The following is a 27546-nucleotide window of genomic DNA, read 5'->3' on the forward strand; positions in this document are numbered from 1 at the left end:
GCAAAGACTAAGGGGGATTAAGGAGGTGAGTCCCAGGAGAATGGGAAGTGGTTCTGGCCAGAAGCAAAGGGAACTAAGGTCTATCCAGGGCCCACTGCGTGCCAGGTGCTTGGCACACACTTTTCTCATTTAATCTCTGCCCCAATCCTGGGATGGAGGTATTATTATTCCCAGATTACAGGGGGCAGTATAAAACCGTGGTTAAGAGCTTAGAGCCTGCGGCATACTGCCCTAGTTCAGATGCCGGCTTCATTCTTAGCTACTCTGTGAGCCAGGGCAAGAGGCCTCATCTACCTGTGCCTCAGCTTCCTCATCTTTGAAATATTATAGTAATTGCATGTAGAATAATTGGGAGATTTACCTTTAGGCAGCAGAGGCAAGAGCGCCCAAAGCCTACAGGTGCCAGACATAGAAGGTGCGCAGTAAGTCTTGGCCATTATGAAGCCTAGGATAATTGGAGCTGGGTGCGGGAAAAGGCCACCAGAATCACACAGTGTTGTGAGCTCTGACCCCTGACTTTGTTGTCATTTCAACACGCTGTAGGCCAAAAGGGACATTTCTCCTCCTGATCAATTCAGACCAAAACTAAGTTCACAGACTTGAAGAATCTTGGTTATACTGTGCGGTGGGAAGGAAAGAATGGAAGCTTCCTCAGCAGGTTCCAGACTCCCAACTTGGAGCCACCTCTGGACTCATCCCGATCGTCTGAATCCTAAAGTTGTCTGAATCCCAGTCGATTTAAGATCGCAGGTTTCATTCTCCCCCCACAGAATGCTGAGAGCCGCCCAGCCCATCTGAACCGTCACTGGCTGTGACAACTCCAGACGCTCCAGTCTGGAGGTGCACAGGAGTGGCTGTCGGGTTGAAAAAGGAGGAATTAAAGTCCCCCGCGCCCCTCCTCTCGCCGACTCCTTAGGGTATTCACTGCGCATTAAATTGGGATCGTCGCAGAAAACTGTAACCCCATCAGGAAAATAATATTCACAAAGAAAGCAGACAAGAAGTTTCCCTTTAGAAAGCCCCTTGTGAGGGTCTTTTGGGTGTGGGTGCTGGGCAGCGAGAATGCCTCCATCCACGCCCCTCGCGAGCTCAGGACCGACCCATCCAGCCCCCTATCACGCCTACGTCAGGGTTTCTAGCCAGGCGCTGGGGCCGCGTTAGGGTCAGGCTAAATGCCTACAGGTGCCAAGTCAGACCTGAAACGAGGCAAGTTAGGTGTAATCTTGCTCTTCCGTAAGAGTTTGAATCCACCCACCTCCCCCAAACAAAACAACAGCCTCGGAATATTTTTGAATAATGCAGCCGAATTCAGTATCAGCTTCATCCAAAACGGCAAACAAGCCTTCTTCCCTCGCCAAATCGGAACTCGAGCTGAATTCAGGAAAAGGGGAAGGAGAACAACCTTCCCTCGCGCTCCTCGCCTCCGCGGGGGTCCCCTGAGACCCCCAAAGCCCGGGACCTCCGCTGCGGGGCGCCTTCTCGCGTCGCCCCGCGCCGCGCTCCGGGTCTCCCAAACCTCGCGCCCCCTCGCTGCCGGCGCCGCTAGGGTTAAAAGTTACCTCTCGGTTTCTTCTGCCTGCAGCCCCCCCCACCCCCGGGGGCCGGATGATGTAACCCCCCTCCCCGCCCCCCTCCACCATGTGACACTTTAATTAATAATAGCGCCGTCAGCACAACAAACGCACAACACAAGGAGAAACTTGGTGTCCAGGGGAGGCCCCCGGCGGCTGGAGCGCGGCGGCAGCGGGCGCAGAGGCCGGAGGGAGAGGAGGCGAGGGGCGGCCCGAGCGCGGGGCGGGAGCGAGGCCAGCGGTCATGTGCCCGTGCCCCCTGCACCGCGGCCGCGGCCCCCCGGCCGTGTGCGCCTGCAGCGCGGGTCGCTTGGGGCTGCGCTCGTCCGCCGCGCAGCTCACCGCCGCCCGGCTCAAGGCGCTTGGCGACGAGCTGCACCAGCGCACCATGTGGCGGCGCCGCGCGCGGAGCCGGAGGGCGCCGGCGCCCGGCGCGCTCCCCACCTACTGGCCCTGGCTGTGCGCGGCCGCGCAGGTGGCGGCGCTGGCGGCCTGGCTGCTCGGCAGGCGGAACTTGTAGGAACGCGGGGCTTCTTGGTGGGGCCGGAGCCGAGACCCAGCCGGAGCAAGCAACAGGTACGCGAGCGAGCGACCGAGAGCCAGGGCGCGGCAGCTGGGCACTGGCCCGGGAGCGGGAGAGTGGCAAGTTTGGCTTTTTTCTCTTCCCTTCTCCTTCTTCCTCCGTTCTTTTCTCTTGCAAGCATCTCCGGCCCCCCTCTCCTACCCAGTCCCCAGTCTTTCCTTCCAAGTGTCAGGTCCACCATTTCTGCCCCTATCTCTCCGAGTCCTTAAGCGCATCTTGCTACTCACTTATAGCTCGGTGGCTTGAGGAGGACTTCAACCTCCATAATCCCCACCAGCCCCACAAATAAACACACAATGCAAATAAAAAGTGTGCCTGCGATGAGAATATAGTTGTAAGCCACGCCAAATACTTAAAGTCTATCGCAGTTCCAAGAAAGGTCCTCGGTCCCCTTCCAAGCCTCTTGCTGTTCCTGAGTCGCCACCGTCTCCATCACCTTTGCTCCCAACCTCTTCTCCCTAAGTGTCACTTCTCCAATCTCTGATCCCCATTCTCTGGCACCGCAAGCGCATCTCGAGACTTCCTCCCCTTCCAGGTTTCTGGCTGGCCCAATCTTTCTTCCCAAGCTCCGCGCATTTGCAGTTTTCTTCTGCCCTGCCAACGTCGCTCCTTCTCCAGTGAGGTGTCCTGTTTAAGGAGTTTGGCTTCCTTCTCTCCAGACGGTTGTAGCTGCGATGGGAAGGAGACGCCTTCGGAGTGGGCTGGAATAGAAGGCTTTCAGGCAAACTCCAATGGGAAGCCTTAAGGAAGGAACATTTATTGAGCTCCTTCGGGGTGCTGGGCACTGTTTAGGGGGGTAATGCTTTGAGAACTTAGGACGGGAAGTGGGTATTGAGCGCCTAGTGTGGTCGGTATCAGTGGGAGGAAGATACTAGGTTCTTGGGGTGGGGGAATTATTGTGCCCTAGCTGTGCGCCTGGCACTGTGCTAGGCGCTTTGAGGAAGCGCACAGTGTAAGCATCGTCTTACTACTCTGGATCCTGGAGTAGCGAGGAGCGCTGCAGAAAATGAGGGAGAATCAGGCTGAGCCCACCATAGATGAGTCTAGGGCCGGAAGGTGACTATCAAAGGTGACATAGCCAGCCGCCATTGGGTCCCCGCCGCCGAGCCCCGCCGCGCGCCGCAGACACCCTGGGAAGTTGGAGCGGCGCCCGAAGGCGAGGCCCGAGCGTCTGCGCCCGCGGGGAAAGGCGGCAGCCGGAGCGTGGGGGGTGGCAGCGCCCAGGGAGCTGCGGGGGTGCGCGGGGTGTGAGCCGGGACCGCAGGCGACAGATGTCGCGTGGGCCCGCGCAGCCCAGGCGCTGGCAAAGAGAAGTGCGCACTTCGGGGCGCTCTCCGCTCGGCTCCCGGGCGCCGGGGGTCCCATCCACTTCTCCCCGCCTTCTCCCTCTCCTGTTGGAGAGGCTGGGAGCTCCCGCGACTGAAAGGGGTCAGGCTGAGGCTGCCCAGTTCCAGGGACGGGAAAAACATTTTAGATCTATCGCGGGGAGCAGAAAAAGGAAGTTGAGCGACAGACGCGAAGTCCAAAGCGTGGAATTTGGGAAGAGGCAGAAAAAAAAGTGGGTGAAGAGGGAGAGAAAAAACAGGCGACGAGATGGGGAGGGACAAGAAGTTTGGGGAGGATAGAGAAAAAGAGAAACTGCTTGGAAAACAAGTTGCAAGACAATTGAAAAGTGAATGAGAAGGAAAGAGAGGAAGGGAGTAAAATCAAATAGCACTGTGGAGAGGGCTGGGACACGTCTTTCTCTGGTTCTGTTGTCCAGGAGACTGGATAAGCGCTCCCCTCCTGGGACCAGGCGTGCGGGATGTCGGGTGCACCCTCCCGGGAGGCGGAGGACTCGGGCCGGAGCCTGACTGTGTTCCCGTTTACCGGTGTGTTAAGTGTCAGGGTATGGGACCGCTCCCGGGGCCTGGAAGGGGAGGCTGCGGGAGGGGCGGGCAGAGTGCGCCGCTCTGCGCCGGAGCGCAGGGGAGGAGTTGGGTAACTGGGGCCTGCGCTGCAGGGGAGGGCGTCGGCCAGGAGTTTCGCTGTTTTGCATCGGTGTTGGGAGGGCAGCAGCAGGTTATGGTCTCCGTGGAGCTTATTTCCGCCCTCTCCCCCACCCCCCGGCTTCTACCCCACAGTTATTCCCGTGCTGCGCCCTGACTCTGAGACACCCTCTTCCCACACCTCTGGATTCTTCTCCTACCTGCCTTGTCCCGCCCGGGCGTCCCCTCCAGGGTTCTGCAGCCTCTGGCGCCCTGACCTCAGGATGCCCCGCCCGGCTTCCCTCCAGCGCCGCCCCTCATACCCTCGGGACACCCGGAGAATTACTCACCACCTGCCTTCCTGCGCTCCCAGGCCGGGTTCCCGCGTGCTCGGGCTCCCTGCACTGGCCCGGATGAAGTTCTCTCTTTGCAGCCTACATCTGACCTCAGAATACCAGCAGCTCCGGCCTTTATTGTGCTTTTGGTTTAATTTGGGGAAACCCGTTTTTTCTCAGCTCTGGTAAGTTAAGTAGAAGGGAAAGAAAATTCACTGGAGGAAAATAGTTTGTTGTGTTCTATGCTGGATATGGGGTGCTCTCCACTTTCCCTACCCTAATAGAGAAAGGGGAATGTTCACAGCTGTACCTTAGGTGTTTGAGGGAGGCCTGTGCCAGCCATATAGGGTAGGAACTACCACTTTCAATTCCCGTAGGTTTTAAGTGTGTGCTCAGCTATATGCAGAATCAATATTTTCTACATACAGGCCAGGCAGCGTGGCTCACCCCTGTAATCCCAGCATTTTGGTAGGCCGAGGCAGGCGGATCACCTTAGGTCAGGAGTTTGAGACCAGCATGGCGAACGTGGTGAAACCCCAACTCTACTAAAAATACAAAAATTAGCTGGGCGTGATTGTGCACACCTGTAATCTCAGCTACTCAGGAGGCTGAGGCAGGAGAATCGCTTGAACCCAGGAGGCGGAGGTTGCAGTCAGCCAAGAAGTCAGCCAAGAAGAGCCGAGATCACACCACTGCACTCCAGCCTGGGCGACAGAGCGAGACTCCATCTCAATAATAATTTAAAACGTGTGTGTGTGTGTGTGTGTGTGTGTGTATCCAGTATGTTTGTTTTGAGTCTCTACTGCGAGCCAGCAATACTTTTCTCAGAAGTCATCCTTTAAAAAAAATAAACAGAAACAAAAACCCAAGACTCAGTTTTCCCATATGTAAAATGGGGACACTAATAGTACTTAATGTATAGGCACATTATTAAGAGGGTTAAATGAATTCATACATGGAAAGTTCTAGAACAGTGGATATACATGTGAGCTATCATGATTATTATAGTGCATTTACTATCATTCTTTCCCAAGGTAGTCAACATTTTACCATTATTATTGCTGGCCATTCCACACCACTCCTGCCTGCCCTCCTGGGAAATCAGTGCCAGAAGGGTCAGGAGAGAATAATGGTTGAGAGACTCTTAAGCACCCAGCCACTTGCTGACAGCATGACCTTGAGAAAGAACCATTACCTCTGCACCTTTATCTGTAAACTGGAGCTGTATCCTTCCAGGGTTATTGGGTGAATGATAAGAGAATATTCATTGAAAGTGTCCAGTGCAGGCTGGGCCAGTGGTTCCATCCTGTAATCCCAGCACTTTGGGAGGCCAAGGTGGGCGGGTCACTTGAGTCCAGGAGTTGAAGACCAGCCTGGGCAACATGGTGAAACCTTGTCTGTACCAAAAAAAAAAAAAAAAAAAAAAAAAAAAAAAAAAAAAATAGCATGGTGGTGTGCACCTGTAGTCTCAGCTACTTGGGAGGCTGAGGTGGGAGGATCACTTGAGTCCCAAAGGCAGAGGTTGCAGCAAGCTGAGATCACACCACTGCACTCCAGCCTAGGTGACAGAGTGAGACTCTGTCTCAAAAAAAAAAAAAAAAGTCCAGTGTAGTGTCTGTCTGTTAACTTCACTCAACAGAGGATGTCATGAAATGGTCAGTGCCATTCCTTTTATTTCAAAGGGGAAGCCGAGGCAGAGAGCATCCACCTAAGTGATCCCCAGTGGAATTGGAGCTTCTGTCTTTGAAGTCACACAGCGCCCCCCACCCCATGACTTGCAGGGGAAGAGGAGATGGGGCAGTAAGCAGACCGGGGTGGCGCACAGTGAATTCCTGCACAAGTGCAATTCCCTTTCTTCCAGAGCCCCAGGGGAGGCTCCTCTGAGGCTGGGGAGGCCGGGAGGAGGATGGGTATGATTTAACCAGTCAATACTCAAAGATACAGGAGAGAGGGAACAAAAGACGCTTTATGGTGAGCGCTGGCTGGCGGAGGCGTGGGAGGGAGGGAGGGAGGGAGGGAGAAGCGTGCCTGCGGAGGGGGCAGGGAGGGAGAGAGAATGGAGCCGAGGAATCTGCCTGGGAGTCGAGGCCAGGGCTGGGTAGAATCCTGCCTTGGGAGCAGGGGAAGGGGAGAGAGGGGGACTCTGCAGGCCCATAAGGCGACGTGGTCAGTGGCAAGGAAGATAATGGGCCAGCGGGAGCCTGCTTTAATGAATTAATGACGGCCTGGCCCGCCAACCAGACTTGCTAACTGGTTCTTGGCAGGTACTTTGGGGATTAAGTGGTTAAACCTGGAGGAGCATCCCGCAGGCCTCCCTCCCAGCCCGCAGCACCCCTGCCAGAATTACTTTTAGAGCTTGAAAGCTTGGCCTTCTGCTTGGCGAGGGAGCCCGAGGAGGACAGCTGTTGGGGAGGAACCCCCCGGGAAGGGGCCAGATGTGCAGGACCAGGCAGCCTTCCTGCCACATGGTCCCTGTCTGGAGTCATCCGCTCGCCTAGTGAGAGGCCAGAGTACAAGTGACTGAGCTGTGGATGGAAAAGAGCCACACCTGGGAATAATTAAATATACCCCCAGATGTGGGCTGGCTGGATTTGGCAATCATAACTCGAGTTTTTGAAAAGTCAGCCTTTTAGACAGGCAGATAACGAGAGGTGGGGAGGGGGCTTCTGTTTCTTTGGTGGTCCTCACTAGTGTCCCGGTGATAGGATTTCACAGGGAGAGAAAGCTAACCCACAGTGTCCCTAGTCCCTAGCAACTTGCTCGTCACATAGTAGGTGTACAATAACTATGTGCTTTGTTAAATGAATCAGAAACTATGCAACATCAGCCGGGTACGCTGGCTTACACTTGTAATCCCAGCACTTTGAGAGGCTGAGGTGGGTGGATCACTTGAGGTCAGCAGTTCGAGACCTGCCTGGCCAATGTAGTGAAACCCTGTCTCCACTAAAAATACAAAAATTAGCCAGGCATGATGGTGTGTGCCTGTATTCAGCTACTCGGGAGGCTGAGGCAGGAAAATTGCATGAACCCAGGAGGCGGAGGATGCCACTGTACTCCAGCCTGGGCAACAGAATGAGTGAGACTCAGTCACAAAAAAAAAAATTAAAAAAAGAAACTATGCAACATAGTCACTATTGTTTCCCAAAATTCAAGTTCTTCCACTTATACAGCTGCTAATTATTGAGTATCTTCTGTGTATCTGTATTGAGTATTGAGTATCTCCTGTGGCTATAGGAAGGACCAAGAGGTAGAGTTCCCTGCTTTCATGGAGCCCACATTTTAGTGGGAAGAGACAGACAATAAGTAAATATTGTTCTTGTTACTACTTCTGTGTAACAAATTACTCCAAAACTACTAAGTTTTGCTTCAAACAACTAGAGCCATCCCTCTGTCTCTGGGGGGAAGTGGTTCCAGGATCCCATCTTGGATCCCAAAATCCGAGAATGCCGAGTCCTTGATATGAAATGGTGTAGTGTTTGCATGTAACCCACACACTGTGTGCTTTAAATCATCTCCAGATTACTTGTAATACCCAATACAATGTAAATGCTATGTAAATAATTATACTGTATTGTTTTTATGTGTGTTTTTAAAAATTGTTATTTTTTAATTTTATTTTTTTCCAATAGTTTTGATCTGAGGCTGGTTGAATCCTTGGATGTGGAACCCACCTATATGGGAGGCTGACATATTTGACCATGCTCACACATTCTGTGGGTGAGGAATTTGGTCAGGGCATAGTGGGGGTGACTTGTCTGTGCTCCAGGATGGCTGAGGACTGGAGTCATGGTTGGGGAAGCAACCTTATTTACAGGTCTGGCTGTTAATACAGGGAGTCAGCTGGGGCTGTTAATGGGAGCAGCCATACTCAGCCTCTTCATGTGGCTTGGGCTTCCTCACAGCATGGCAGCTGGATTCTGACACAGTGACTGGGAGCTCCAAAAGCAAGTATCCTGGGGAACTAGGTGGAAGCTGCTTTGCTTTTTCTGACCCAGCTTCCGAAGTCACTTTGGTTAGAAGTCAGAAGCTGATGCAGATTCAAGGTGGGGCGGAATTAGACTCCACCTCATGGGGGAGTGGTGAGGTTCTGGAATAGCATGGGGAATGGGAGACATTATAGTGGCCACCTTTGGTTTATGCAGTCTAATACAGAGATAATTTCAGAAAGTGCTCAGGGCCCCAAAGGTAATACACAAAGGTAACACAATAAAGAGTGCCCCAGGGACTCCTCACCTGTGGTGATGAGGGAAGGAAGGCCACTTTGAAGAGGAACCAGGGGAATAGCAGATTTGAATGACACAAAGGAGCCAGCCATATGAATACATTCAAGAAAGGTGTTTTGGGAAGAGAGAGAGCAAGTCCAGTGGCCTGGAGGTGAGACTGCATAGTACATTTCAGGAAAGAGAAATAAGCAGTGTAGCTTGGTGCCGGGGCTGGATGCCCAGGTGCAGGGATGCAGAAATGAACAAGTCCCAACCGCAGCCCTCAGGTGACCCCAGACTCTCTCAGAGACAGGAGACTGAGGCTCTGCCCCTGCCCTCGCCTCTTAGTAGAAGTAAACCAGTTCACCTCCTGCCAAGGTCTGAGAGGTCGTGATCCCTGAACCAACTCACTCACACCCACCCCCCTCAGTGCCAGGGGAACACTGTGAGCATCGATTGGGTCTCCATCACCCTTAGAACTCTCACCATCCAACTCAGCAGTGGCTCCCCTCTTCCTTTCCTGCCCTAAACTGGTGCCCCTGCTGTTGGGTGGGGGATTTCTGATTTAGCCCACATCAATAAGATGCACCCTTTTATGACTCTGGTTAGCCAGGCAAGGAGAAAGCTCCTTCCTCTTCCTGTGGGGAGGCAACCGGCTTATCCAATATGGCTGCTTCCCGCAGAGCTTTCCCACACTGAACCTTTGCTCCATGGGCCAGAGACTTGGGCAGGGTGGAATTTAATTGCTCTGGGAAACTTGATATAATATTCCTTTTTTAAACAAGTAGCTGGATGTGGTGGCTCATGCCTGTAATGCCAGCACTTGGGGATGCTGAGGTGGGAAGATTGCTTGAGCCCAGGAACTTGAGACTAGCCTGGGCAACATAGTGAGACCCCATCTCTACATAAAATAAGAAATTGGTGAGGTATGGTGGTCCACACCTGTGTTGCCAACTACTCGGGAGGCTGAGATGGGAGGATTGCTGAACCCAGGAGGCTGAGGCTGTAGTGAGCTGCAGTCGTACCGCTGTGTCCAGGCTGGGCAACAGAATGAGACCCTGTCTCAGAAAAATAAATAACGTTTTCTTGATGACAAAAAATATTACAAATAGTTCATTGGCAACTATTTGGAAAATGCTGAATAAAAGAAAATTGTAGCCAGGGGTGGTGGCATGCACCTGTAGTCCCAGCTACTGGGGAGGCTGAGGCGGGATGATTGCTTGAGCCCAGGACTTTGTCGCTGCAGTGAGCTGTGATTGTGCCACTGCACTCCATCCTGGGTGACACAATGAGTCCCTGTCTCAAAAAAAAAAAAAAAAAAAGAAAGAACGAAAATTAGAGTCTTGCCTCTGGAGATAGGAGGTTCAGCTTTGAGCAGAAGGTCTGAGTAGCAAAAGATTGCAGTCCTTTCCCATGTAAAGACCAGACAGCTTCTAAGCCTTTCTACCTTTCCGTTGCATTAGATTTGACCCTTTCGTCATGTGATTTTCTTTCTTTCCTCCGTTTCTCTTTCCTTCCTTCCTTTCTTCCTTTCTCTTTTTTTATTTCCCTCCCTCCCTCCCTCCTTCCTTCCTTCCTTCCTTCCTTCCTTCCTTCCTTCCTTCCTTCCTTCCTTCCTTCCTTCCTTCCTTCCTTCCTTCCTTCTGTCTCTCTCTCTCTTCCTTTCTCTCTCTCTCTTTTCTCTCTCTCTCTGTTTTTTTGAGACAGGGTCTTACTCTGTCACCCAGGCTGGAGTGCAGTGGCAGGATCATAGCTCACTGCAGCCTCAACCTCCTGGGCTCCAGTGACTCTCCCACCCCAGCCTTCCAAGTAGCTGAGACTACAGGTGCATGCCACCACACCTGGCTAATTTTTGTATTTTTTGTACAGACAGGGTTTTGCTCTGTTGCCCAGGCTGGTCTTGAACTCCTGAGCTCAGGACCTCCTGCCTTGGCTTCCCAAAGTGTTGGGATTATAGGTGTGCACTACCATGCCTGGCTGGATGGGTACTTTAACACATGGAATCACTCTAAATATATTATCTGTAACCTGACCTTTTCCATATATCACAGGCATTTGTTCAACCTTTTAGTATTTTTCTATGAGACATTTCTTTCTTTTTTTTTTTTTTTTTCGAGATGGAGTCCCACACTGTTGCCTGGGCTGGAGTGCAGTGGTGCAATTTTGGCTCACTGCAACCTCCACCTCCTGGGTTCAAGAGATTCTCCTGCCTCAGCCTCCCAAGTAGCTGGGATTACAGGTGCCTGCCACCACACCTGGCCTAATTTTTGTATTTTTAGTAGAGACGGGGTTTCACTACATGGGGCATCTTCGTCTTGAACTCCTGACCTTGTGATCTGCCCACCTTGGCCTCCCAAAGTGCTGGGATTACAGGCGCAAGCCACCACACTTAGAAGTTGGTTAGTATTGCTTTATTTAGTTAGTCCATCATTTACATTCCCCATCCATCATGGTGAAGGAACAGTGAAGGATCACTTGAGCCCAGGAGTTCAAAGCTGCAGTTAGCTACAATTACACCACTGTACTCCAACCCGGGCAGACAGCAGAGTGAGACCTTCATCTCAGAGAAAAAAAGAAAAAAAACTAATTAAAAATTTTTTTTTAATGCTCACAGGTGAGAGGATTGCTTGAAGCCAGGAGTTTGATACTAGCCTGGGCAACAAAGTGAGCCCCAATCTAAAAAAAGAAAAAGGAAAAATTAGCCAAGCATGGTGACATGCACCTGTAGTCCTGCTACTCGGGAGGCTGAGATGGGAGGATCACTCGAGCCTAGGGAGGTTGAGGCTGCAGTGAGCTGTGATCATGCTACCACACTTCAACCTGCCCGTGTCTCAAAAAAAAAAAAAAAGTAATTTTTTTTTTTTTTTTTGGCCAGGCACGGTGACTCACACCTGTAATCCCATCACTTTGGGAGGCTGAGGTGGGTGGATCATTTGAGGTCAGGAGTTCGAGACCAGCCTGACCAACATGATGAAACCCATCTCTACTACAAATAGAAACAAATTAGCCTGGTGTGGTGGCACATGCCTGTAGTCCCAGCTACTGGGGAGGCTGAGACAGGAGAATCGCTTGAACCCAGGAGGCAGAGGTTGCAGTGAGCTGAGATCATGCCATTGCACTCCAGCCTGAGTGACAGAGCAAGACTCTGTCTCAAATACAAACAAACAAAAAACATAATGAGCATTCTTGTGTTATAAAGGCCATCTAGAGCATAAAATCATGTGGTCAAGATCTGCAAACACTGCAGTTGGCTCCCATGTCTCATTCATGTCATTGGCCTTTCTTTATTTGAGACAGGGTCTCTCTGTTGCCTAGGCTGGGGTGCAGTGGTGCAATCAGGTCTCACTGCACTCTCGACCTGGGCTCAGGTGATCCTCCCACCTTTGCCTCTCCAGTAGCTGAGACTACTGATGTATGCCACTAATTTTTTATTTTATTTTTTTAGAGATGGGGTCTCGCCATGTTGCCCAGTCTGGTCTGGAACTCCTGGGCTCAAGCAGTCTTTCTTTCTGCCTTGGCCTTCCAAAGTGCTGAGATTCCAAGCGTGAGCCACTGGGCCCAGCCCATGTCACTGGCCTTTATATGTCAAGTATCTGTTGGCTCTTGAGCTGGCTGTGACTGGCCTCAGATGAATCTCTGTTGCCTTGCTGTGGACTTTTCTTCATGGACCACACCTTTAGCCAGTGTGGGAGTGTGGATGACGCCTAGCATGCCTGTCCCCACTTCAGGGAAAGGTTCCCAGTCTCAACAATGTCACTAATCTGGAAAGCTTCTCTGTCTGCCTGGCTGTACCTGTCATCCTGGGGGCAGGAATCATGTTCATCTAATAATCTTGGAGCTACCGTATGGTACTTAATAAACCCTGTGAAATGCTAACATACTGATGCTGGAGGAACTAAGACAAAGTGGCTTGCATGGGTGGAGAGGGAGGTCTTCCAGGAGTGGGGATGTGTCAGAGTTACTGGAATGGATTCAAGAAGACGTATCATTTTCTCGTTTTGTTTTTTTTTAAGACAGAGTCTTGCTCTGTTGCCCAGGCTGGGGGCACAGTGGCACGATCTTGGCTCACTGCAACCTCTGCTCCCAGGTTCAAGCGATTCTTCTGCCTCAGCCTCCCTAGTAGGTTAGGTATTACAAGGTGCCCACCACCACGCCCAGCTAATTTTTGTATTTTTAGTAGAGAAGGGGTTTCACCATGTTGGCCAGGTTGGTGCTCGAACTTCTGACCTCAAGTGATCCAGATATGCCTGCCTTGGCCTCCCAGAGTGCTGGGATTACAGGTGTGAGCCACCACACCCGGCCAAAGTACCATTTTTCAAAGATGGCTCAGACTTAGAATATTTGAGACTGTTGGCAGACCAAAAAGCCTAAGACTTGATTCAGAAAATGTAACCCTGGTAACTGTTTATCTTCCTCACCAATACTTTGTGCTGAGGCAGGGAAGCTTCACGGAAAGGGACATGAATTTTGGAGTCAGGCCGACTTTCAGATAACTTTCTCCATCTCCCATTTGCCAGTTGTGTGACCTTAGGCCGATCCCATTACCTTCTGAGCCTTGGTTTCCTCATCTGTAAACTGGGAAGAATAATAGCATCTGCACTGGAGGAGCACTATATATTAAGTGGCTGGCACAGATTCAGCCCCTCTATGTGTGAGTGGTTGGGAGAACCAATGCTGTTTTACCTCCGTAATGAGCTCCTAGCATGAAGGAAGCATGCTGTAATCTACTCCAGTGCAGTACAAGGCATGTCACTGGTGTTCTGAAAATGGTGAATGACAGCCTATGATATATGTTGTTCTTATTTGGTGTAAAATGGAGTCCATAGTCTGGGTGCGGTGGCTCACACCTGTAATCCCAGCACTTTGGGGGACCGAAGTGGGTAGAGCACTTGAGGTCAGGAGTTCAAGACCAGCCTGGCCAACATGGCGAAATCCCACCTCTATTTAAAAACAAACAAACAAACAACAACAACAACAACAACAAAATTAGCCAGGTATTGTGGCACACACCTGTAGTCCCAGCTACTCGGGAGGCTGAGGTGGGAGGATCGCTTGAGCCCAGGGGGTCAAGTCTGCAGTGATTGTGCCACTGCACTCCAGCCTGGGCAACATAGCAAGACCCTGTCTTTGGAAAAAAAAAAAAGAAGAAGTTTAGTCCACGGGCCCATCTTTGTGGTATGCGTGGGAGGTCTCAGAACTTTCTGAGCCTTTTGCTTAAGGCGGTTGCTATCTGCTTTAATCCTACCTTCCCCAACCTGGGACTCACCAAGGGCCTACTTAGGCCACTCTGACAGGGCTGGGAGAACCACTAGACCAGGGCTTTCCAGCCCAGGCAACACTGGCCTTCAGGTCCCAGAAAGGTGCAAACCGCCATGCCTATTTTGCCCATTACTGTATCCCAGCACCCGGGCATGGCGGCATTCACTAACTGGTGAATGAATGAATGCATGAATGAATGAATGTAGGGGAGGCCTCAGGAAATTTGTGAACACCCAGTAATTAAGCTAATAACACTGGCTGATTTCATCCTCCTCTTCTACTTCCCCCTACTTGGGACAGAAAACATCGTTTGGATCCAATTCTCAAAAGATCTGTGAGCCCAAAGGGTCTGTGTTCTGGAAACATAGCCAGAGCCAGACAGGCCATTAGAGACATCTAACCCATCTCCCTCATTGTACAGTGGCGAACCTGGGGCCCAGAGATAGCTACTGAGGGTTAAGATGAGGCAAACTTAAATGCCAGGTGAGAGTAGGAGTGTCTGAGTATCTCAGGCAGGGGTGAAGATGGGCGGTCTCCTAGCTGAATTTGGCTTGCAGTTGAGTTCCGTTTGACCTGTGTGGGTTTTCCCCCAACACTTAAAAGTCAGGCATTTTAGGCAGGCATGGTGGCATGTGCCTGTAGTGCCCATTGCTCAGGAAGCTGGGACAGGAGGATCACTTGAGCCCAGCAGTTCGAGACCAGCCTGGGCAACAAAGTGAGACTCCATCAAAAAAAAAAAAAAAAAATCAGGCATTTTCAGGTAGAAGCCTGTATTTCCAATTTCTCTTGAAAAATGAAAAGATCTAACAATGTGGCAGAAACAGGCTGGAGATGAGTGTCAGAAACCCCTTTAGAAAGGACAAACACACTCCAGTGTCCCCAGCCCCTCCTGGACCTTTACTGGGTCCAGTGCATTTCAGTTCGTGACCCCTGATTTCAGGGAGCCCCCATGCTCTTCCCTTGATGCATATACACCCACACACGCATCCTATTTTAAATACATGAGCTCATACTGTTCATGCTGTTTTGTAACCTGCTTTTTCCTCACTAAAAATAGGTGGTTGAGATCTTCCCATGTCAACACACAAAGGTTTTCCTCATCCTTTTTAATGGCTGCATGATGTTCTGTTGCTTGGATGAAGCAGGGTTTCCTTATATGGTCACTTCCTTGGGAACATTTGCATTGTTTCCTGTTTTCTGGTAGGGTAAACAAGGTTGTTAGGAACTTTTTTTGTTGTTTTAGAAACAGGGTCTTTCTGTGTCACCCAGGCTGACATGCAGTGGCATGATCATAGCCCACTGTAACTTCAAACTCCTGGGCTTATGTGATCTTCCTACCTCAGCTTCCTGAGTAGCTGGGACTATAGACGTGCACCACCACACTTGGCTAATTAAAATTGTTTTGTGGCCAGGTGCAGTGGCTCATGCCTGTAATCCCAGCACTTTGGGAGGCCAAGGCGGGTGGATCACCTGAGGTCAGGAGTTCGAGACCAGCCTGGCCAACCTGGTAAAACTCCATCTCTACTAAAAATACAAAAAAATTAGCCGGGCGTGGTGGTGCATGCCTGTAATCCCAGCTACTCGGGAGGCTGAGGCAGGAGAATAGCTTGAACCAGGGTGGCGGAGGTTGCAGTGAGCCAAGATTGCGCCATTGCACTCCAGCCTGGGCAATAATTGTGAAATTCTATCTCAAAAAAGAAAAAAATGTGCGTGTGTGCAGATGGAGTCTCATTATGTGGCTCAGGCTGGTCTGGAACTCCTGGGCTCAAGTGATCCTCCCATTTTGGCCTCCCAAAGTGCTGGGATTACAGGTGTGAGCCACTGTGCATGGCAGGGGACATTCACATTTGGACACCTTTGCAAAGAAAAAGTGAAGTTCCTGAAGGTGAAATTGTTAGGTCAAAGAATGTGCATAGTATAACATGGGGGCCATGGGCCATGGGCAACGTTGTCTGGTAGGCCCCAGTTTGCTTTGAGAAGAATCTGTATTTTTGTTTGTTTGTTTGTTTGTTTTGGTGTTGATTCTGTGCTGAGCTGAACTACTTCCCAACTCTCACTGCGTACCCTTCTGAAAGTCAAGCGAACTGGGCTTCCAAGGCCCACCTGCCATAACTTCCTAGTGGGTAGGAGCTCAGGTCTCTCTTCATAGACTTTAGATAATCAGTATCTAGTAGCTGATGGCATTGATAACTGTTCACTGATAGAAGAAGGCTGGGCCAAGGAGAGCAAATATTTCTTCCAGAGGCTGCCAAGTGACCTCTTCCTTCCTCACACATCACAACCTAGCCAGCTTTTCAGCTTCCTTTCCACAGCCTCCTGTGCACGCAGCTTCCTACCTGGCCGACATGAACTCTACAGATGGAGATTTAAGGGATAATGTGGACCAGAGCAATCTTCTTTGCAAGAGGATTCTGCATGGAGAGCTTCTCCTCCAAGTTTTTTTTTTTTTTTTTTGAGACAGGGTCTTGCTATATTGCCCAGGCTGGTCTCGAACTCCTGGGCTCAAGCAATCCTCCTGCCTCACCCACCTGAGTAGCAGAGATTAGCGGCACATGCCACCATGCCCAGCCCTTCCTTCAAGTCTTAGGGACTAGGACTATTGGTACCATTGAAACTCCTTGGTCAGAATCAACCTGCTGAAACCAAAGATGGAGGATCCGAGAAACTGCTGTTTTTTTTTTTTTTTTTTTTGAGATGGAGTCTTGCTCTGTCTCCAAGGCTGGAGTGCAGTGGTGCCACCTCAGTTCACTGCATCCTCTGCCTCCCGGGTTTAAGTGATTCTCCTGTCTCAGCCTCCTGACTAGCTGGGATTACAGGTGTGCGCCACTGCACCCGGCCGATTTTTGTATTTTTAGTAGAGACGGGGTTTCATCGTGTTGGCCAGGCTGGTCTCAAACTCCTGACCTCAAGTGATCCACCTGTCTCGGCCACCCAAAGTGCTGGGATTACAGTCGTGAGCCACCACACCCAGCCTGTCATCTTTATTTGTTTGTCACTTATTTACCCTCCTCAATAGATAATGAATTGGACACCTACTATATGCTGGGCATTGTGCTGGGCTCTGGGAACATAATGGTAGGAAAAGAATAAAAAAGAGACATGGCGTCTACAAATACACAGAAAATACTCTGGGAGGCTGCACAACCGGCGGTGATACCGGCTGCCTCTGGGAAAGGGAGTGGGGCTTAAGGGTTGGGTTGAAGGGGCTTTCCTTTTATTTTTATATTCTTCTCCACTGTTTGAATTTGTAACTTATCATTTGTGCAAATAGCAAGGACAAAAAAGGTATTTTTAAAATTTTATTTATTTACTTATTGAGACAGGGTCTGGCTCTGTTGCCTAGGATGGAGTGCAGTGGCATGATCTTAGCTCACTGCAATCGCCACTTCCTGGGTTCAAGAGATTCTCATGCCTCAGCCTCCTGAGTAGCTGGGATTACAGGTGTGCACCGCCACACCTGGCTATTTTTTGTGTTTAGTAGAGATGAGCTTTTGCCATGCTGCCCAGGTTAGTCTCAAACTTCTGGCCTCCTTGGCCTCCCAAAGTGCTGGAATTATAGGCAAGAGCCACCATGCCTGGCCAAGGTATTTTTTTTTTAATGAGGGGGCCTCTTGGGAGGGAATCCAAGAGTCCTAATTCTTTGCTGACATCAGAAAAAGGGAATAAGCCTCTTGCCCCATCTAATGCTGCAGTGGGGTTCACTGTGCTCAGCTTTCACCTTCCGTGCCCAAAGCGGCACAACATCACCGCAGCCCAGGGAGGCAGAACCTGGTGGGTTCAAGTTCTCCCTCTCTGCCTGCCTCCCCCCTCCATGTGGTGGATGAAAAATGGAAACAGGGACATTTCTTCAAAGGTATTTCATGAATCAAATCCCGGGTCCCCTCTGAAGCTTCCCGAGTGATTGTAACCCCATCCTGACTTCTAGGCTGTCGGTTCACCTCCGGATATTGGTCATTTACAGTACTGTCCTCTGGCATGGCATATCTTTCCGGTAAGCCTAGAGGCAAATTTCAAGGAGGCACCTGGCCTTATCTGGTGCAGATAACCAAGCTTAGCACAAAGTCCACACACTCAGTAGCATAGTAGGTACTTACTAAGTGTTCCTAGCTCTCCTTCTGTCCCACCTGTGCTTAAAGCAGCATAATTATTTTAGGCTAATGCTGCAGGTTTACACTGACTTTCATTCTGTAGATTTATGAGTAGACACCAACAGAGATGTTTAGGGGTTACAAAAGCTGGTTTCATTAAATTGAGTGTATTTATCAATTGAGTTGCTTGAGGACTCTAATTCCATATTCTAAGAAAATATATGGTGGCTGCATAACAATGCAGAGCTCCTACTGTGTTTGTGCCCTCATGAGATAGAAGGTGAATTGGCCTGGCGTGGTGGCTCACACCTGTAATCCTAGCACTTTGGGAGGCCAAGGTGGGAGAATTACTTGAGGCCAGCCTGGGCAATATAGCAAGACCCTGTCTCTAAAAGAAAAAAATAAAAATAATAAATTAGCCAGATGTGGTGTTGCATGCCTGTAGTCCCAGCTAGAGGCTGAGGTGGGAGGATCGCTTGAGCTCAGAAGGTCGAGGGTGCAGTGAGCTATGATGGTGCTACTGCCCTCATGCCTGGGTGGCAGAGCGAGACCCAGTTTCTTTAAAAAAGAAAAAAAAGCAAAAGGTTTGAAGTCACTGATTTGGATCCTTGTGACTGTCAGCTGACGTAGACTGTGGGGTCCATGTGTTTATGACTCATCTCTTTCATGCAGTCAGATGTATCCACTAGGGCCCAAGTAACAGCAGATAGTGTCTCCAGACTCAGTCATCAGAGGAGAATTTAGGAAAGGTTCAACGGCAAAGGCATGGGCAGGGTTTGGGAAACCAGCGAGAGTGAATGCAGTACCCTAGGCTTAGCCATAGAGGGGAGCTGTTCCCACCCTGGCCTGAAGGTTCCAGGGAAAGGAATGGGACCTGGAGTCCCCAGGAGGGTGTCACTGTACCATGAGTCCAGGCAGCGGCTGTGGCCAACCTCTGACCAGCGGGCGGGGAACTGGGGAACAAACATCTGATTTTACTTTCCCATGAGTGCTTCCTTTCCTGTTGGTCAAACCCAGAATAAGCCAGAAGTCAAGGGTACCAGCTGGTACATACAAGTCAACATCTCAGACTTTTTCAAACCCAGAAGTCATAAAGCGATCTCCCTCCTCCTATACCACTCCTATACCACTTGGTGTGTATTACCCACATGCTCGTTCTTATGCCACCTGCTTCAGAGTAACGTGTGATACGTTCTTATCTCCCCTGCTAACTTATAGCCATCAAACCTATCCTTTTAAGTCCGGGCACAGTGGCTCATGCCTGTAATCACAGCACTTTGGGAGGCCAAGGTGGGTGGATCACTTGAAGTCAGGAGTTCAAGACCAGTCTGGCCAACATGGCAAAACTCAGTCTCTACTGAAAATAAAAAAAATTAGATGGGTGTGGTGGCGTGCACCTATAGTCCCAGCTATTTGGGAGGCTGAAGCAGGAGAGCGCTTGAACCCAGGAGGCAGAGGTTGCAGTGAGCTGAGATCGCATCACTGCACTCCAGCCTGGGCAACAGAATGAGACCTTGTCTCAAAAACAAACAAACAAATAAACAACCCTACCTGTTTAAGGTGTACAAGTCAATGATGAGGAGTATATATAGAATTTTGCAGCCATCTTCACAGTCAACTTTGGAATATTTTCGTTTCCCTGAAAGAAACCCTGTGCTCATGAGCACCACTCCCCAATTCCTCCCACCCGCCCTGGCCCTAGGCAACCACCGTTCTCCTTTCTGTCACAGAAGATCTGCCTGTTGTGGACATTTCATATAAATGGAATCACACAATATGTGTCCCTTTGTGTCTGGCTTCTTTGACTTAGCATGATGTCTTCAAGGTTCATCCGTCTTCAAGTATCAACACTTCATTCCTTTTTGATGGCTGACTAATAGTCCATTGTATGGGGAGACCACATTTTGTTTATTCATCAGTTGATGGACATTTGGGTTGTTTCCACACTGTGCTGTTATGGATAATTCTGCCGTGAGCATTTGTGCATACATTTTGTGCGTTCTGTTGTGGATACTCTTCGGTATGGGCTGTTTTTTCTGCCCTGCCTAGGATGCCTCATTTTCTTATCCTGGTTCGTTTCCTGGCACTCTTCAATAGTCAACAGGGGCCTGCCACTCTCTCTGAGGAGTCTCCTTTGTCTCCCTTATGAGCTGCCTCCCCTGGGCTCCCATAGACCACGTTTCCCCAGATTGCATATGCTCTTTACATGTGACTGTCATTATCCATTTCTTCCCATCTCCCTGTTGGCTCTAAGCCCCTTAAGGGCAAGAATTATGTCATTGAATCTGTAGCCTTGAGTATGGCACTTGGCATATTTGGGAAGAAATGAATGGATGAATGAAGGGACAAACAAACAGAAGAGAACAGAGACTATCCCACAACTCTCTCCTGAATCTGGATCTATGAAATGAATCGAGGAAGGTCCTGTTCTGAATTTGGAGAAGCAAAAAGTTCGTGTGTCTCTAGATTCTTCTTTTTTTAAAAATCTCTGAAGATGACTACGTAAATATCTAGGTCTAAAAGCAGAGAGGGGAGTGTGTGTGCGCTCACAAATGTCTATTTGGGGATGGCTGCCACATAGACAGAGACTCTGGTAAGGGGAAGAGTGCCAAGACTAGCTTTTGAGGCATCCTTCCTCCAAAACCAGAGCTTTGCATCCAGTAGCTCTCCCCTCCCCCCCCCCCCCCCCCGACATCCGGGGCTGAGTGTGCAGAGGCCCACGGCACTGACGTCACCCCCAGCAGCTGCACTGATCAAAATACCAATCTTTATTTCTGCAGGTTGGTGAAAACCCTGTGTCCTTGGAGAAAGCTGGTTCCCGTTTTCCAGAGGGGGAGCCCAGAGCTTGAAAGGCCGCGGTTGGCACTTCGAGAAGGAAGTGGAGAGTAAAGACAGCGCCTGGAGCGATCGTAGAAACACAGAATGGGACTGGGGAAGCCCTTTGGAAATCCAGCTGCAGAAACACACACCCCAATGCTATTTACATACAGCTCTATATATATAACAAAAATATGAATATTACGTATCAGTGCATGCCTTGTCGAGGACGTGGTTGCCTTCCTTTTCTGCACCTTGCGATGTGAACTTTGATATTCTGTAATGTCTGGGGCGCCAGAAGAGAGATGCCTGCTGTGTACTTAGAAACTGTTTGCAAAGACTGGTGGGAATTAGCCCTAGCATCGGCCAACTGCCTGGAGATAGATGCTGGTGGAATAAGAGGTAACAGTGCAAAAGGCATGATAGGAAAAAAAAAAAAAAAAAGGTGAGGACTCGGGGCCAATTGTGTAGGCGCAGTCTGGGGTGCCTCCATTTCTTGACTTGTCCTAGCCTCTCCCTCTGTACTTACCTAGGTCGATCGCTAGATCCCACTGTCACGTCAAGAGAAATGGGATTTTTGTGTCTCTGGTGCTTCACTTAAAATTTTGCTGGTGCTAAGTGCGTTTCTGCTGGTGCTGCTGTGGTATTCTTTTGACAGACTTGTTGGAAGGCCAGGGGACAAGAGAGATTTCTATTTTGCTGTTTCAGATTCTTTTTTTTTTTTTTTTTAAGGGACAAGTTGCAAAAGTGCCACTTGAGAGTCTCTTCTCTTTCTCTACGTGGGGACAAATATCCAGAGGTGGTTTGGAGCAAACCTTGGGGTCTAGGAGGGAGGGTGGCATTGAGAGGCTTGCTGGTTATGAGGCAGAAAGCTGACCTCATGCATGACTTGGTTGCTATCTCCTCCACCCCCACAAAAGTGTCCTCGGAGTTCAGCCCACAGCCTCCTCCACTCCCCAAGGGGATTTCAGGGTTTAGGTTTTATGGATTAAAGAGCCAAGAAATGGCTACATTCTGGTCAAAGATGATTTATAACCAGGGGACGTTGGGGGAGGGAGTGGGCCATTTAAATGAAATGCACCAGCATCTCACTGATTGACAGAGGTCTGATTTTTTCCCCCCAAGGATAAGCTACTATTTTCAGAAGTTTCTAGAAGGGCTAAAAAAAGATGTGTGCTGGACGGAGACTTGGCTGCAAAGACTCTTCAGGGAGCAGTGATTATTTTTTGCTTTCATTTTCGAAAAATCCAACATAAGCACGTATTCTTCCTCTGTGCAGGATACCACACACTGCCATTTTCAAAGCCGAGGTGGCGAGGTGTCAGCCTGCAGATTCGGACAGTCATTCTCCAAGGCTCGATTTGCAAGTCACCACCTGGTACCTATAGACAGAGGGTCCAGCAGGCTGGTTAGCAGACACCGCTCCAGTTCTAAGAAGCCAGCAGTGGGATCCACGTTTGTTAAGGTGGATGCGGCTGAAATGGGAATTATCCCCCCATAGGCTTTGCTGTAAATGACCAGGTCCTTTAGAATGTACAACCTCTCAGTGCTGCTGCAAGCTGGGAGCTGGATTTCTGTCTTCTTTTTAAAATCCGTTCCTTGTGTTTTCCTAAATAGCCCTTTAAAGAGAAACGTAACCCCAGGGCTGCTGAATGTGAGGGGAGGCTCCCCCACTCCGCAGCTTTGAACTCAGCAAGGCAAAAAAAAATAAATAAATAAAATAACGCTTATTTTGGGGGAACCTGCTTCTCCTCATTACTCATGCCCTCCCCCTAGTTGATGTTTGCAGGGGACCCTCGCTTAGCTGGGGGTTGCAGAGAGCAGCAGGCGATATTCCCACCAAGCCACGAACTTGGAGAAGGCAAATTCATCAGAATAATATGAAATACTGTCTCTGCTTCTATTTAATCACTTTCTTGGCCACAGACTAGGGTCTTTCCAGCTCACCCCGTTTTCTGGGGAGAGGCTTCCATTACTACACAGTTGCACCCAATCACAGTTCTCTGCTTCTTTAAGGCTGTACCTTCAAGGTCGTAGTGGGGGCATGCTGACCACGTAGACACAGGAGAAGATGAAAGGTGAGAGGATCCCTTTTTCAACCCCGACTTGCCTGCTGGCTTTTGATGTTTCCCCTGGAGGATCCAAACTCCAAACGCTGGGGTTGGCATCTTGGGTGATTTTGATTTCAATGAAGCCACTTTGCTGAGAGAACTGGGGCACCCATGACCTCCTGGTAGAGCTTCCCAGCCAAGTCCCTTGTAGATATTCTCCTGTTTTATTAGAGACCATGTATTTATCAAATCCTGGCCTTTTCTTGCACATCATTCATTGGAGTGCACTTCTCGACTGCCCCGATTTTTGACAAGGGGTTGTTTTTAATGCTTGTTTTTATATGAGATTTGACTTCTTGATGGACATTTGTATTAGGAAATTGAAGCATGATATATATGTATATATTGTCTCCACCATCTCTCCTGTTGTATTGCTTGATTGCATGAGATAGTGGGGTGGTTCTTGTTTTTTAAAAAATATTTCCACAGCGTGCAAAGTGCTGGCAACATCCCTCCCTCTCCTCCACCCCCCCGCTTTTCTCTGGCTGCCAAGGAGTCATTGATTTTGATTAGCTTCACTGCAGAGCGTCTGTGAAGAGAGAGAGAGAGAGAGAGAGAAAGGGAGGGAGGCTTTGAAATGAATTTTAAAAAAGACCTCATATCGGGTTTCAGCAGACAGCAGTGTGTGCGTGTGTGTGTGTGTGTGTGTGTGTGTGAGAGAGAGAGAGAGAGAGAGAGAGAGAGAGAGAGAGACTGTACAAGCAGAGGGAGGCCTCTGAGATCATCGTTTAGGTAACTTGCTGCATAATGAGATGAAGAGACTTTTGCCTCTTCATTTCTGATGGTGCTGCTTGCTCTCAGAGAGTGGGGAGCCAGGAACCTCAGGGACTGGAGCCCCCGGGACTTCAACACTCTGAATGAGATCCAGTCCTTTCTGGAAGCTTCTCACCCCTACCTGATACCCCACAAACAAATACAATCTCTTCAAATTTGGGGGTCCGTTTCCTGTTCTCTTTGTTATTGGTGTAGCTTGAGTAGGAAGTTTCTCTGGGGAGCCCATTAGCCCCACTGGCTGCTGTCCGTGGTCCTAGGCCGTGCGCATCTCCTAGAGCCCAGTTCCTGTTTTTTGTTTGTTTTGTTTTGTTTGCGGTTTTATTTTGGCCGTGCACATCTCTTAGAGCCTAGTTCCTGTTTTTTGTTTGTTTGTTTTTATATTTTTAGCCACCTTCATTTGGATACTGGGGACTTCTTTTCCACTTCTTCTTTATTTTGAGACAGAGTCTCGCTCTGTCGCCCAGGCTGGAGTGCAGTGGTGCAAGCTTGGCTCACTGTAACCTCCACCTCCCAGGTTCAAGCGATTCTCCTGCCTCAGCCTCGCGAGTAGCTGGGATTACAGGCACACGCCACCATGCTCAGCTAATTTTTGTATTTTTAATAGAGACGGGGTTTTACCATGTTGGCCAGACTGGTTTTGAACTCCTGGCCTTAAGTGATCCACCTGCCTTGGCCTCCCAAAGTGCTGGGATTACAGGTGTGAGGCACCGTGCTCAGCCTCCACTTCTTATTTTGACTCTTTTCTGTTTTGATGATGAGAGGAAAGGGTGATTTAAACAATATCGTCACAGAAAAATGAAACTGTGACTGGTTTTCACAATGTATGTAGCTGATCTCATGCTCTCCTATTATGATGTTTCTGACAGTGATAAAATATCACTCTCCCTCCCTGGGGAATCAGGGGAGTCCTCACCCACCCACCTCCTACGCAAGTATCTTTTAGGGACACCGGCCCACCACTGTGGACTTTATGCATGTCCACCTGATACTACAAGTTGCATTGACCAGAACACAGATTTTGTTCTTCTGTGTCAATACCCGTTTCTTTTCTGAAGGTCAGAAGTTGGTTAAGGGTTTGGGGGACCGGCTAGACACTCTTCTTATCCCATGGAGCTGATTGGAAGTTCCATGAGGGGAGGAAATTGATGTCAAAGTGTCATTTTAAAGCTTAAGCTGAAAGTTTATTTTTAAAATTTTCATTCATTCATTTAGCATATATTTATTGAGCATCTACAATGTGCCAGGTTGTAGAATTCCATCTCAGAAGAGACTTGACTTATGGATGGTGGAGGGGACAGTCCTGCTCGGAAGCAGATGATGTGAAATGTCCCTTTCCAGTCTGGTTCATGACATTTAACAGATTTTTCAGGTCACCACTGTGACCCCAAGCCTTGCTGGCAGATTGTTATATAGTATTGACTGAGAGCCCCGCCCTCTGGTAAAGGCAGTTAAAAAGCCTGCAATCTCGACTCATTTCCAGCATGAACAGACTGGTCCTTGCTGCTTTACACAATAGTCAAAGCTACCTTTGATGGCGCACTCGCCACTCCCAAGCCCTGGGCGAAGTGCTTTACCATCTTCCCCTCCGCGATGCCTCATGCCCACTTTAGCAGATAGTACTGTTATCATTCCCATTTTACAGTGGAGGAAGCTGAGGCTCAGAGAGGTTGAGCAACTTAGCTGAAGGCCACACCACCAGCGAAGTACCTGAGCCAAGATTTGGACTCGAGTCCATGGGACCCCCATGCTCACGAGCTGACTGCTCTGCTCCACTGGTTCCCTGCATGAGGTCACCCACAGCACTGCTAGTTCCAGGGCGAGTGCCAGCACATGGCCCCGCTGGGAGCCGGGGGCCTGACTTAGGTCCACTGGAAAAAGTGTCACCTTTGGGGACACTCAAGGACAGGCTGGTTGGATTTGTTGTGGATTTTATATACTCATGCCCTCCCCCTGTGTTCCTGGTTTCTATAAGGTCCCAGGGAAGGTGCATGGAATTTGCAAATAGGGCCTGTATGACTTATTTCCTAGGACACAGGAAGCTTTTCTTACCTCCTTCCTACCCTCTTCTCCAACCTGAACTCCCAAGTTCCTTCTCCCGAAGATCTTTTGCACTATAAGCGCCAAGGAAGCTGTGCGCGTGGCAGGGACGGCTGGGAGGGTATCTGGAGAACCGTAGTGAGGCCTCTGGCCTAGCCAGAGCGGCAATAAGCTTGGGGATGTTCCGTTCCGGGTTCTGACGTTGTTGGTTCTGACGTCGTTGTGCTCTTTTGTAAGAGGAATTTCATACCTTGGAGACGCTTTGTACATATTTGTAATGACTTTATTAAAAAATTGGTTGTGCACTTCTAGCCAGACATTTGTGTTTTCATTTCCTTTTGGAAGGCTGGCCCTCAGAGACTCTGGGAGTACCCAGCTGCATAACAGGGACAGGATCCCTGCCCCTGGCTCCTGCATGCCCCAGCGCTCCCTCTGGCAGAAGGCCAGCCACTTCCTTCCCTCCTCTAATTCCTAAGATCCGCCACCCCACCGACCCCCGAAGGGAAGGACTGGCCTCAAGAATGCCCTTGGGTTGGGCAAAAGGTTTGGGAAACTTGCCCAAGAGTTCAAGGTCAGTGCACACAACCATAATTTACGCATGGTATCCTGTGGACAAGCCAATGAGCCTGCAGATGAATGTCTCCAACTGCGGACAACTCAGGTTCTAGTCTCATCCTAAGAATGGGAGGTTGAGTACAGATACCATTTTTTTGGAGGCGGAGTTTCGCTCTTATTGCCCAAGCTGGAGTGCAGTGGCGTGATACTGGTTCACCGCAACCTCTGCTTCCTGGGTTCAAGCTATTCTCCTGCCTCGGCCTCCCGAGTAGCGGGGATTATGGGCATGTGTCACCATGCCTGGCTAATTTTTGTATTTTTAGTAGAGATGGGGTTTTACCATGTTTCCCAGACTGGTCTCAAACTCCTGACCTCAGGTGATCCACCTGCCTCGACCTCCCAAAGTGCTGGGATTGCAGGCATGAGCCACCGCGCCTGGCCCAGGTTGTTTTTTTAGAGACCAGACCTTCTCTTTTCCTTTGAACACCCACCCCTGCCCCGCTTTCAGTCTACGTGACTTAGAGGGGCTGACTCCTTCTTCTCACTACCTCAAGAGTTCAACAGCTGACCCAGGCCTGGCCAGTGCGCCACATCTCACCGGCTAAAGTAATTGGTTTGGGACAAACAAATGAGAGTCAGTCTTAGGACTTTTGGTGGAGCTTTCGGGATGCAGGGGTTGTTAAGCTGCTAGAACATAAGCACAGAACTGCTGCGGCCTGTCTTACCACCACATGGGTCCAGCTGCCTGAAAATCAAACTGTTTCAAAGGAAAACAGAATTGAGGGACAGCTGAGACACAATTCTTTTTTTTTTTTTTTTTTTTTCCAGAGATAGGGTCTCAGGCTGGAATGCAGTGGCGCAATCTCGGCTCACTGCAACCTCCACCTCCCAGGTTTAAGCAATTCCTGTGCTTCAGCCTCCTGAGTAGCTGGGACTACAGGTATGGGCCACCACGTCTGGCTAGTATTTTTTTTTTTTTTTTTTTTTAGTAGAGGGGGGTCACGCTGGTCTCCAACTCCTGAGCTCAAGTGATCCGCCTGCCTCAGCCTCCCAAAGTGCTGAGATTACAGGCGTGAGCCACTGCGCCTGACCGAGAGACACAATTCTGTATCAACATTGGGAGTCTCTGAATCCAACTGAAGCCCATACAGTTATGTAAACCAAATAAAGTCTTTCTTTTACTTAAGCCATATTTGAATTGGTTTTCTTTTCTTGTCTTTTTTTTTTTTTCTTTTTTGAGATAGGGT

General features: G+C 49.6%; 1 protein-coding gene across 1 annotated transcript; it reads left to right on the forward strand.

Moving 5' to 3' along the window:
* The first annotated feature begins 1718 nt into the window (after positions 1-1718).
* LOC105495188 (harakiri, BCL2 interacting protein) lies at positions 1719-26055 on the forward strand. Its single transcript, XM_011764491.2, has 2 exons — positions 1719-2147; positions 20786-26055. The coding sequence occupies exon 1, from the start codon at positions 1816-1818 to the stop codon at positions 2089-2091; it is 276 nt and encodes a 91-aa protein (XP_011762793.1). The 5' UTR covers positions 1719-1815; the 3' UTR covers positions 2092-2147; positions 20786-26055.
* The last annotated feature ends 1491 nt before the right edge of the window (positions 26056-27546 follow it).

Source organism: Macaca nemestrina, chromosome 10 (genome assembly GCF_043159975.1).
Source record: "Macaca nemestrina isolate mMacNem1 chromosome 10, mMacNem.hap1, whole genome shotgun sequence".
Classification (NCBI taxonomy): domain Eukaryota; kingdom Metazoa; phylum Chordata; class Mammalia; order Primates; family Cercopithecidae; genus Macaca; species Macaca nemestrina.

Excerpts from the sequence above, each read along its gene's own strand:
- LOC105495188 (XM_011764491.2), top strand. The coding sequence starts at position 1,816 with ATGTGCCCGTGCCCCCTGCACCGCGGCCGCGGCCCCCCGGCCGTGTGC.